The sequence below is a fragment of the Hippocampus bargibanti genome, linkage group LG06 (assembly GCF_051943395.1).
Source record: "Hippocampus bargibanti isolate YZ-2025 linkage group LG06, ASM5194339v1, whole genome shotgun sequence".
Taxonomy (NCBI): domain Eukaryota; kingdom Metazoa; phylum Chordata; class Actinopteri; order Syngnathiformes; family Syngnathidae; genus Hippocampus; species Hippocampus bargibanti.
The window spans coordinates 11,233,019-11,245,312 of NC_142739.1; the positions used below are offsets into that span (position 1 = coordinate 11,233,019).

At 40.6% G+C, this 12,294-nt stretch overlaps 1 protein-coding gene across 3 annotated transcripts in view; it reads right to left on the bottom strand.

The window, feature by feature from the left end:
- Positions 1-12,294, bottom strand: part of ptprub (protein tyrosine phosphatase receptor type Ub) — a 267,362-nt gene that overhangs the window by 184,586 nt on the left and 70,482 nt on the right. For all 3 annotated transcript variants that reach the window (XM_088999589.1, XM_088999588.1, XM_088999587.1), the window contains exon 2: positions 2,133-2,264. In XM_088999589.1, the coding sequence (XP_088855715.1) occupies positions 2,133-2,264 (132 nt within the window). The remainder of the gene's footprint in view (positions 1-2,132; positions 2,265-12,294) is intronic.

A 12,294-nucleotide genomic window follows, 5' to 3' on the forward strand; every position in this document is an offset into this window, starting at 1 on the left:
GTTTATTTTGAACCTGACAAGAGCAAACTTTATAAAAGGTTTGACAACGTTGAGAACCATTAACTGTTTTTTTCCCTCTTATCCCCCGACCTTGATCATGCTTAATGGGCAATGCAGAGCCTGGTAACTTGTGAGTCCTCATGACAAGGTTATTATGCTTCAAACTAACACATTCATTAAAAGAGAACAGGAACCGTGGCTTATCAGGCAGTCTGACATCAGATATCTAATTCAAAATAATGGAGAATCTGAAGATAAATGGGACATTCTTATTAAGACCTTGCCGCATTCTATCTTTTTCGTTCTTGTTCATGAGAACAGTTGTCTTAATTTCTCTTGGGAGCCACAAGCTGATGCTGTCTTCGCTGTGTTTACTAATCTTCCCCCGACACAAATTTCTCAGCTCCACCAAGTAATACGGGTGGAATGTAAATAGCCTTACCTCATAAAGTCTATTTATCCCTCGCCACCTTGGTTGTCCGCTGTGATACATGGTTAAAAGTCAACAAGGGTGGATTAAGTAAAAAATGAAAAAAGGCAAGACTAACAGACTTATTCTGCCAATGATCAGCAGGAGAGCTACAAAATTTTAATTGTGTTAAAACGACAAACAAATGTCACGTGATTTGACAAAATGGCACAGAGCCAATCACCAACGAGTTGATGAGCAAAAAACAAAAACAAAACTCAAGGTGCTTCCTCAGGCCTGACACAAAGCTAATGCATATAGTATAAGCTTGTCTTGCAAATTTTAGTACCTGACTAATTCTACCTGCGCTCGACTGCTCTAGAGAGGGCCCTCAATAGCTGTAAATGGCACGAGACTGAGTTTTAATTAAACTCAAGGGGAGAAGTGTTAATTAGCCCATCGCCTGCTGTGAATGGGCTAGCTGCGGGCAGATTCACATTTCATTGCTAAGGAACCCCCCCGCCAAACCCCCACCCATGAAAAAAGTAAATTTACTCAGGTGCATTTTAAGAACTAAGGGCTATATTTTGATGTTGTCATACTCAAATTTAATTCTATGTTGACATATGTACGAGGCTGTCGGTGTTGAAACAGGACTTTCACAGATTGAAGACATTCTCAACCACTGTTGTGCAATCCAGGTCAAGCCTTCTCAGAGGATGGAAAAAATGTCTGTCAACAATGGTTATTTCTTTTTAAACTGTGACCCTGCCTGGCTTGGCCATTCTTGTCCTCCATTTTCGCCCATTGCACCGCAGCAACTACCTGTTGTTAGGCGGTTAAGAAAGATAACGGTAAAATTTCCCACTTTCTTGTCATGTGCAGTGAACAAGGAAATGCATAGTTTCATATCATTTGAGTACCAGTAGCAGAAACTGAATGGACGAGTGATCAGAAACTGATGGACGAGTCGTTATGGAAGAAGGACGTTGAACAAACAGCTGGAAGCTCACTTCCACCTCTGATATTTCTGCTGGGAATCTAAAATAACACATTTCTCTTTGTTAGTTCCCAGTAGGAATTTGTTGATGCAAGGCTGGTGGAGAGCCTTATAAACTATGCATGCCATCTCCCTCTGGCAACCACCAGCGGAGAGGATGATGGCAGGAAAATGTTGGTTTCCATTAGTCTTAAAGCTGGTGAACATCAAGGTATCCTTGGGCATCGTGGGTGGAAAAAGTGGGGTGACTGCTTCATTAAAGACAATGTGTAACTGAATCTGCACGATAAAGGAAGATGAATTGTTCTTTCATAATTTATATCAGAAACCGTTGTCATAGTGAAGTTGGTCTTTTAGGCTAACCACAAAATCATCAGTTGCGAAGCAGGAATGCCACATACAGTAAAGTCTCGTTATATCGATATTCTCGGGAGTCGGAAAAAATATCGATATAACCGGACTATCGATATATCCGATCCTGCGGCATGTAAATTTTCTCCTTGCGTTCATAGAAATAGTATCGTAATAAGCAGTACTATCGATATAACCGATATCGATATAACGAGACTGTATTTACTTTCAATTGCAAATATAGCATTTTTCGACAGTTATTCAGGTTTGTGGGTCACATTAATGATGGAAAAAGATTTTCAATTAAAAAAAAACCCAAAACATTTAAACAAGGCTGCAGACTTTTTAGGAGGTATGTATGTAACCACTTACCACGCAAAAGATCTGAGCCCGCGTATGGAGAATTGTGTGTCCGAAACAGCTGCCAATCAAAGTCATCTTCTTCAGCCTGTGTGAAGTCACACAGGCTGAGATCTGAATCCTCTTCAAAGGTGCACCCAGCAGCTGCAAGGAATAAAAAAGGCCAATGTGACAGCGGTTATTGAACTACATCAGATGATAGTTATTTTATCGATTAGTTTTGTTTGTACTTTCAAACAAGAATTCTTAATCCCGTTCATGCACCCTGTAAAATGATAACTAACATGATAAGAAATCCACTGTAGATTGTTTTACTTCGATAATCCATGATTGAAGGCTCAGAACAAAAGCTATCCAGAATTCTTGACAATACTGGATTTGAGACCGTTGAAGTCTCTCCTCAGACATTTTTTTCAAGACATTGAATGTGGATTTACATTTGAAAAGGCACATTTGGATCCAACAGGGGGGAAGCTTGCTTTTATGATGAAGTCTTAGTTACAAGCTTTGAATGGGCTCTAAATTACATGCAGGCATTGAGCAGTTGTTATAAGACATTCTGACAGTTTCATTTATGTAATCTATTTGGTTTCCTACAGTGTCCCTTTCTATCTATCTTTTGCCTTGATCTCTGATTAATTTCACAGGGACATTCTGCTCTTTGCAGCATCCCTGCTGTGCCACATTTTGCCCAATTATTGATGAGTCTTTATTATCCGATGGTACATCTGAAATGTTCAAGCTATTTTTATCCATCTCCAGATGAGCACATTCGATAATGACACTTCACATGTTCTTTTCCAAAAGCTCCATTGTAGTGAAAGATTAGATATCGAGAAAAGAAAATCATCTCCAAATTCAGCAGTTTTTTTTTTCTTTTTATCCAATACAATGCAACTAATTTTCAGGAATGTGATGTACATTTGGCAGCAATGATAACACAGACTGCCAATCGAGAAAAAAAAAAAAGATTTGTTGAGGGGAAATCACATGTCTTGTTCTTCTTCTTTGCCTTTCGGCTTTTCCCTTCAAGGGTCGCCACAGCGAATCAGTGTCCTCCATCTAACCCGGTTTTGTACATCCTCTCACACCAGCTACCTTCATGTCCTCTTTTACTTCTTTTAACACAATGATCCTTCTTTCTCCTTTTGGACATGTCCAAACTATCTCAGTCTGGCCTCTCTGACTTTCTCTCCAAAGCCTCGAATATGAGTTGTCCCTCTAATGTACTCATTACTGATCCTATCCAACCTGGTCACTACCAAAGAAAACCTCAACATCTTCAGCTCTGCTTCCTGCCTTTTCTTCTTGAGGGGGAATTACACATGTAATTTCTGATTGAATTTAGTACCATATTTTCCAGACTATAAGGCGCACCCTAAGGGCGGCCCGGTAGTCGAGTGGTTAGCACACCGGATTCACAGAGGTCGCCTGTTCGCGTCCCGGTCCAGCCTCCCTGTGTGGAGTTTGCATGTTCTCCCCGGAACCGCGTGGGTTTTCTCCGGGTCCTCTGGTTTCCTCCCACACTCCAAAAAACATGCATGGCAGGCAGATTGACCACTCCAAATTGTCCCTAGGTGTGAGTGTGAGAGTGACTGTTGTATGTCTTTGTGTGCCCTGCGATTGGCTGGCAACCAATTCAGGGTGTCCCCCGCCTCGTGCCCGAAGACAGCTGAGATAGGCTCCAGCACCCCCCGCGACCCTAATGAGGAATAAGCGGTATGGAAAATGAGATGAGATGAGATGAGATGAGAAGGCCCACCCTGAGTGAATGGTGTATTTTTAAATGTTTTCATATACTGTATAAGGCGCACTGAATTATAAGCCGCACATTCAATGAATGATATGTTCAACTCATCCACTGCCAGATTTTATGTGCAAAAATGTGTCCACTGCAGTGCCAGGGTTTTTGTCATTTTAGGACGACATAAACATTCAATACAGCGTTAGAAACCTTAGACTCTCTTCTTTCACCAGGAAAAAAGACGTAATTACTAAATTATATGGGTCTGGAGTTATCTGAGCTTGAAATGGGAGCGGCTGTAAAAAATAATGCAATTCATACATATTGGTTTATATAGCGCTTTAACAATAACAGAAGCTGTAATAAAGCGCTAACATGGACAAAAGGCAAATGCTGCCCCCCTCGTGGAAGGGAAAAACATTGCCAGAGGTCAGACCAGCGCTTTATCTGAACTCCCGGCAAAAAAAACACACATTTGGGAATGGCAGTAAATGAGTGATTTTTTTTTTTCCAAATATAAGACACACCACATTATATTGTAATCTATTAAAGGCAGGGGTTACGGTTTATATATCCCAGAATGGACTGTACACTACTTCTTCTACAGGGGGAAATGGAGTCGGAGGATGTTGACAGTAATTTGCGAGACCTGTTGTGGCTCAATATTACTTCACAAGTAAGGCACATGGTCATCTTTTGAAGAAAATGAAGGCTTTTGGGTGTACCTCAGAGGCAGAAAAATACAGTAATCTAGAGTGAAGGATGTACAAACTCATCACTGTAGGCTATTGTGGTTATCTGGTCGCATTTCACTGTATCATACTGAAAGTCATTGGAAATATTTGTTATTCTTGTCTATATCTGCAACAAGTCCTTCATTCCATTTCAGTTATTTATATCACAGTATGGTCCAACCAACAAAGTCCAGAAGCGGCCCAAAATATCAAATGAGTTTGAAACCCATGTTCCAGGGCATTACCCTATTTCCAATAAAGTAGATTGTTGAACACAAAAGTGTTGCAAAAAGTAAAAGACATTACAAGCAGGATGCCAACAGCCATAATTCAGCTGTTGCATGATCGAAAATGCCTGCTAGCAAACAGCTCAAACAGAATGATTCGCCTCAACCTGTTTCTCGATCACATGCTGTCACAAAACGAGTTGATAGTTCAATAAGCGCGCGGGCAGCACCTTTCAAACTAAAATGAATGAAACGACGAGTAAAATGACTACACACACAAGCACCAGCAGTTATCGCAGACCAGATCTAAACGAGAATCACCATTATGGAGGAACATGCACAAACTACATCGGAGAGACTCAAAAGCCCCAAAGCACATTAAACAAAGGCAAGTGCAAACACCAATAACATTTGGTGCAGTAAGGCACCCCGGGGTGTGTCGTGATCATCATTTACACCTCACACAACCTGCTATTCCACATGCCCAAAAGCCTAAAATTTCAAATTATATTTAATAGCTACAGTGTTAATGGCCCCAAGGCCCCAAATCATCACGCTTCATTCATTGCACTTCACATCCGTTGCCATATTTCACTTTGAGTCCATCAGTGGGAGGACTGCAGCACACGGACGGTGGGCAGTCGGAACAGCTCAGTCATAAGGGCAAAGCATGCCTCGATAATAATGGGAGCTGGACAGCACGAGATTCCACATGCTAATGACAGAAATAACTACAAGCGGGTCCTGAAGGTGACCCGGCTTTATTACCGCTCGTTCTTTTTTCTTGACTTTGCCATTAAATAAATGACAAGGCGCAGAGGAAGAGGAAAGTGGCTTTGCTCCACTGAGGATTTACAAGTCTCATTTTCAAAAACGGTGTCAGAGATAGCCGCAGTTTCCAGCTATAAGGTGGCGATTAGATTGATATGATGTCATACAAAACACAAAACGGGCTTCGAAGGGGGAATGGAATAGAACAGCCAAACGGGGATCGAATGGTTCTTCTCACAACAACAGTCAGCAAAAAGCCCAAATTGTTCGATGCTTGATATGTTTTGGGCACTGTCTGGGGGCACAGCTTTTGAGTAAGACCAGTGTCTGAAATAACGCCCCGGGCCGTGCAACTTTTACATCCGGCGTACAATTTAGAGAATGCCTCCGCCCGGGTGGCCGACAACTTTTTCAAGACAAAAAATGTTTTTTTTTTTTTCAAATCAAACGTTTGCTTTATTCTGATTTCAAAATCTTAGTTCGGTTTGAAAATGTAGGTTTGTTTGGCAATTTGCATACTCGGCAGCCAATCAGAAGCCGGCGTAGAATAACTTTGTTCTTCCGGGTGCATTTCCCAAAGTAGACGCACAGAGAACACAAGAAAAATGGCTACGTGGTTAGGAATCAAGCCAAAACCTCAACCCCAGAATAAGGATTCAAAAGAATCGAACAAAATGTATGACACTGCAAAACGTACATGTACATTAAAAGCATTGTGGAAAGAGGAGTCCACATGGTTTGTAGCAGACAACACAACGCAAACATTGCATTGTGCAACATGCCGAACAGTGTATGGTCAAAGGACAACTGGAGCAAAATCACCAGCAAGGGATATTTACGATAAATTAAGCAAGGGAGCATTTGTGGTAGGTAAATTTTTAAAGTGTTGTTCTGTTATGTATTCTGATTATCAATCCTTAATACTTTGCAACAATGTTTTTTTTTTTTTTTGCAATTAGTCGTCTTATTGTGTTTCAATTCGTGAAAAACGGAGCAGGCAACTTTCTGGCTAGGCAGGCAACTTTTCAGATTTGTCTGCCCTGGTGTCTGGTAACTTTTTGCCATGAGTTTCAGACACTGGGAAGATTTTGGTTCAACTGCAATTGCACGGATGGTCTAATCCAGGAAAAAGTTTTATCAATAAAATATTCATAATGAACAATAATTCATGACCGTATTGTTATAACAATATCTTCGAAACCCCATTTTTAGTGCTAAACTTTTGTTTTCAAACTTAGTCCACAGGTAAAGACCTTATGATGGACTTGAGTTGGTAAAATGGAATACATTTGTTTGAATGAAACTGTGATTTCCTTAATCAACTTGGAAAAATTATGGATAGAAAAGGAAGAAAAGCATTGAGGTCCATTCTTGCGCTCAAAGCAACACAGATGAGCTAATCCACGAATAATCACATCTTTTGTCCATTGAAAAAGAAATGTTCAACACCCTGTAAGTGGACAGTGACCTTTTTATGAACTACAAACTTTATCGGTCTTCTAAATTAAGGTGCATTAAATAATAAATTGGAGCTGCGGTAGGATCAAAGGGCAATTCCGCACAGTCTCATCCTTCTCAATGTTACATGGCGTCCTCCTCTCAAAGAGGAGAGTTCATCCTCAACAGACTCAGCTCTGCCGTTTTTGTTCGGTCCCAAAAAAGTTGAGTAGTAGAGAGTTTCTCCAGGTTAATGACTCCAGTGACACCTGATGCTTGCGTGCCCACTGTTAGAATCTGAACTCAGATGTACCCCAATGCAAGTGTGATTCATTGGGCAATAGTAACCAGCAGGGGAGAGAGTGTTGCTTCCTCCCTCGAGGTTTGATTTATTGGCCAGTGCTGGGCGGTTACTGCATAGATGTGATACTGGGGGCATGAGGTTAATTGTCCCGCAATGGGGTCCATTTCTAATAGAACAGCCAGTGATATGGGACCTGACACATTGAAATGTTGGCACTATATTATTTCCCGCTGCTTCAGTAAATGAAGCCCGAGAACTGCCTTCTGAAAAAAGTCCCATCATACGGGGAAAAGAGGACGGGATTCAGGGCCAAAGCTGGCGGGGAACGTCGTCTCCTCAGCTGACAGTCATGCCATCCATCATGACAATCACTCTAACTCTCTGCCTGCGTGGTTGTTTTTACCTGAGTGATCACTGCATCATTAAGTGCAAAGCGCAGCACAAAACAATATTTTGCATCACAATATATGTACAAGTCAATAAGCATTTTTCACAATCTGCGGTAGAGCGTATTGATTCACAAACTATTTTTTTATTGCTGTCCGACAATGAGAATGGTGGGGATTAGCAGAGCAGATAAACGGCAAGTGCATACCAACGGAAAGTTTATATGACTTCTTCATCAGGACTAAATCTACAAGGAAAGCCTCGCAGGAAGAACAAGCCTCATAATAAAGTTCCTTTTTATGGGAGAGAAAATGAGGAGCAGATTTATCGTGTCAATAAATCAGGAAGCACTAGTCTCAAGGACAGCGTATCAGTGGGGAACACTCACCACAACCATATCACGGGGATGACTGAAGAGGGTAGAGAATGACTTGAAGTTTTTTCGTGTCCACATAGGAACCACTCCTTTTTTATAGTTGGGTAAGAGAAAATACACGATATGGCATGTTAACACGACAATTTGCCACATTTCAGCAACGCATTGAATATATGCTTACAAGGTTTACGAGGATCGTCAATCAGGAAGAAACGACTCCCTTTTTCGTTTGAGGAATTGTTCCTGACACGTTTTCCCTTTTAGATTCCCAATTAGATTTACCATCCTATTCGTCTTCTCGTTTCTATGGCCTTATACTCTGTAATATAATCATACCCTTTGTAAAAGGTGAGTTTCATATTTGTAATCTATCTATCTATCTATCTGAAATGCATCTAATACACGATGATGACAACATAATACGTAACTGTAGCGGGTGTAATAGCAAAAGCATAGCATGATCAAGAATATGTGAAACCACCGCCACACTCGCCACATCAGTCTTTAGGGCAGCACGTGAAATGCACGGGTGCGAGGGCAACAACTATTATCACCCTATAAACAACATACTAGGAAAAGTGTGTACATCACATATGTCAAGACACTTTCACCGAATAAGTCGTTTTAAACAAAGCGTTGTTAAGCTAGCAATCTTTAAGAAGCTACCAATGTGCTTACAGACATGTAATTCATATTTCATCATTTTGGTCTTTTAAAAGTAAAAACATACAAAAACGAGCATGAATTTGCAAGACACTCCTGCCTAGAATGCCCGTGCGCACAGTTTGAACACATGCTGATATGATAATTGTCCTGAGCAGCAAATGTTTTTACACTGCCTGCTGATAATCAGGACTGGGTTGTCACTTTTTTTATATTTTTGTTTGAGATCCACATAACAGGTTAGCTCAGGGGTATCCAGACATTTTGCAAAGGGGGCAAGATTGGTGTGTTTAAAATGTCGTGGGCCAACCTTGTCAGACGATCTTTTCATATCAGAGTAATTAATTCAAATCAATTTCAGCTATCTTAACCATGTGTTTTGGTTCATTTGAAACAATCATATGAAAATTGAATAGACATTGAAAATTGAAATTTAATACTGTACTACCTTACATCACTTTTTTAACACTAACGTTTTTGAGACAGTTGAACAGAAGTTATAATAATAATAATAAATTTTATTTCAAGCGCCCTTCAAAGCTCTCAAGGATACTTTACAGTCACAGACAAGCATTGATACAATAATAAATAAAATACAATAATAAATAGAATACCATAAGTAAAATACAATTATAAATAGAAACAAGAGATTGGGCTACATAGAAAATGCATTTTTAAATAGGTGGGTTTTGAGATGGGATTGGGAAGAGAATCAATGTTACGAATGTTGGGAGGAAGTGAGTTCCAGAGTTTGGGGGCAGAGCAGCTGCAAGCTCTGCCCCCCATCGTGCTGAGACAGGCAGGGGGGCACACAGAGGTGGAGGGAGGAAGAGGATCTGAGGGAATATAAAATTGAAGGTCAGAAAGGTATGGGGGGCAAGGTTATGGATAGCTTTAAATGTATAAAGAATAATTTTAAAGTTGATTCTATTGTCTTGGAGGACAGGGGTGATGTGGTGAAAAGATGAGGTTCTGGTGATGATCCAGGCTGAAGAATTCTGGACTAGTTGAAGTTTATGGAGAGGTTTCTGAGGGACACCAAGGAGAAGTGAATTGCAATAGTCAATCCGGGAGGTGACGAGACTATGAACAAGGATAGCAGTGGTGTGAGGGGTGAGAGACGGGCGAAGACGATTGATTGTACTTTTGGGTGCAAATTACATTTGAACCATAAAAATATCTCACAACGGCAGTTTAATATTTATAGAATTTTAAAAACACAATAACAGAGAAATGAACTAGTTGGCCCTCACAGTCAACATTCCTTCTTTTGTTGATTGTTGGCTTTTTAAAAAATTGGAGAGGATCATTCAGTCAATGACTGATACAGTGGGCCTCGGTTTACACCTGGCCTGATGAAATTTTTGGGTTACGAACGTTAAATTTATGACAATTAAACCTTGGCACAAGAACTACTTTTCGGGATACACATGGAGCACCGCCCCACCACTGCTGGCGGAGTAATCTTTGGCGTAAGAACACAAAAGCACACGACCGAACAGCGCCGCAGTCGGCCTACCTTTGCACACCCCCTTTATCTGAATGCACACATCGATCGTCTTCAACGCTACTTTTGCTGTGATGACCGAAAAATACCCCACCACAGGCTTGTGTTCAGCCGAACAAGACACAAAACAAAATTACAGTCGAGGAGAAGAAGGAGATCATTGAGAAACACGAATGAGGGGTGTGTTTGTCTGATTTAGCGACCCGTTACCGATATGCTAAGTCCACCATTGCTACCATCCTTCGCAACAAAGCTTTACACAAAGGCTTTATTTACTCGATGCTTTCACGTGACAAATTTCACTGAACTATCCCTTAGGGATTATTGGAAGGACCATTTCAATGTGTATCATTGTGTTCAGCTGATAGAAAAGGCTTGGCATGATGTTACCCTTCGATCCTTGAAAGCAGCATGGAAGAATGTGTGGCCGCATGCATCCTTGAGAGGGACTTTGAATTATTTCATCCCCATGACTCTGTTGTTTTGGACGACATTGTTTCCATTGGACAGAACATGGGACTCGAAATGGATGCAGATGACATAGAGGAGCTTGTTGCTGACCATAATGAGGTGCTCAAAACAGAGGATTTGATTTGCCTTCAAGAGGTCAAGCAGAAGCAAGCCATTCAGGAGTTGTCATCTGAGGGCGAGGAGGAGGAGATGGCAGCATCAAGTACATCGCCACATAGGACATTTATTATACATAGAATAAGGTATGTTGTATGTAGTTTTAAGGCTTATTTAGTTGAAAATTATATTTTATGGAGACCTGGGAATGGATTATTCTCATTTTAATGGTTTTCTTTGGGAAATTAATTTTTGGGATACACACTTTTCGCCTTACACACTCTGTCTGGGAACCAATTAAGTTCGTAAGCCAATGCCCCACTGTATATTAATTTGCTGTTCCTAATTGAGCCTTTGGCTGGCAGCACTGAGCACACGCAGGTAACAGTGCTGCTGCCCAATGTATTAATTCTGCATGCGGGCCAGTCATTATTGATTTTATGACAGAGGCTACGGCCCGGATGAAAATTGACCATGGGCCCGCATTTGGCCCCCGTCAGGACTTTGGACATGTCTGGGTTAGTTCAACTGCAGCTTCAAACACCCACGCACAAATGCATTTATATGAGGATGTCAAAAATCCAGTTCTTATGTGTAAGTGGAACATATATCTCTGTGAAGAACATCCATCCATTAACTTAAATGTGAGAATGACACTGGCTAAAAATAGCGGTGTGAGAGATTCACATTAAACGGCATCTCGTCATCCATTCTCTGTACCACTTCTTGTTGCTAGGGTGAACGAGTGTGCTCGAGCCTATTCCAGCTGACTCTGGGCAAGAGATGGGACACTTCCTGAACTGGGTAAATTCTAAACGAAAAGCGAAGTGAATAAAAATTCATGAACAAGTTCAGAGGAGTACATTAAAAAAAAAACTTTAATTATTCATACAAAACAGAAGGTGTCCAAATTAATATCTGACAGATCGAGACTTATTGCTGAATTCAAAAAGGTCGAGGTGTTCCAAAAGCTCGGGGCATTGTTTTTTTGATGAAAAACACCAGCAGGGAGTCTACTCAAATGTTCGATTGGTCAGAGAGTTCTTCATGCTCACTGAGCAACAGTTTCCAATAAATTGTCAACCTTTTTACTATAGTTGTGACAGTAAAAATAGTCCAAAATATTCAATGTTGTTTAACATTTCTTTTAACCGTAGTCTACCCTAATGTGATCATCAGTCCGGTTAACTTTGACGAGTCACTATACAGACACAACAGACGTACAACAGCACATACAAACATTTTTGTAGTAACATATAACGTATTCTCTCCAGTTGTACATGTACATATCTTTATAGAGCATATATTTTATTAGATGTTTATTTTTAGGTACAAACCAAAACAGGTTACTTATACAAGCCTTAAATATACTTACACAAACCTTAAAGGACAACCCACACCACTTTTTTGTTTCCTAACTGACATCAGAAAAACGTTTTATAGCATCTTAAATACCC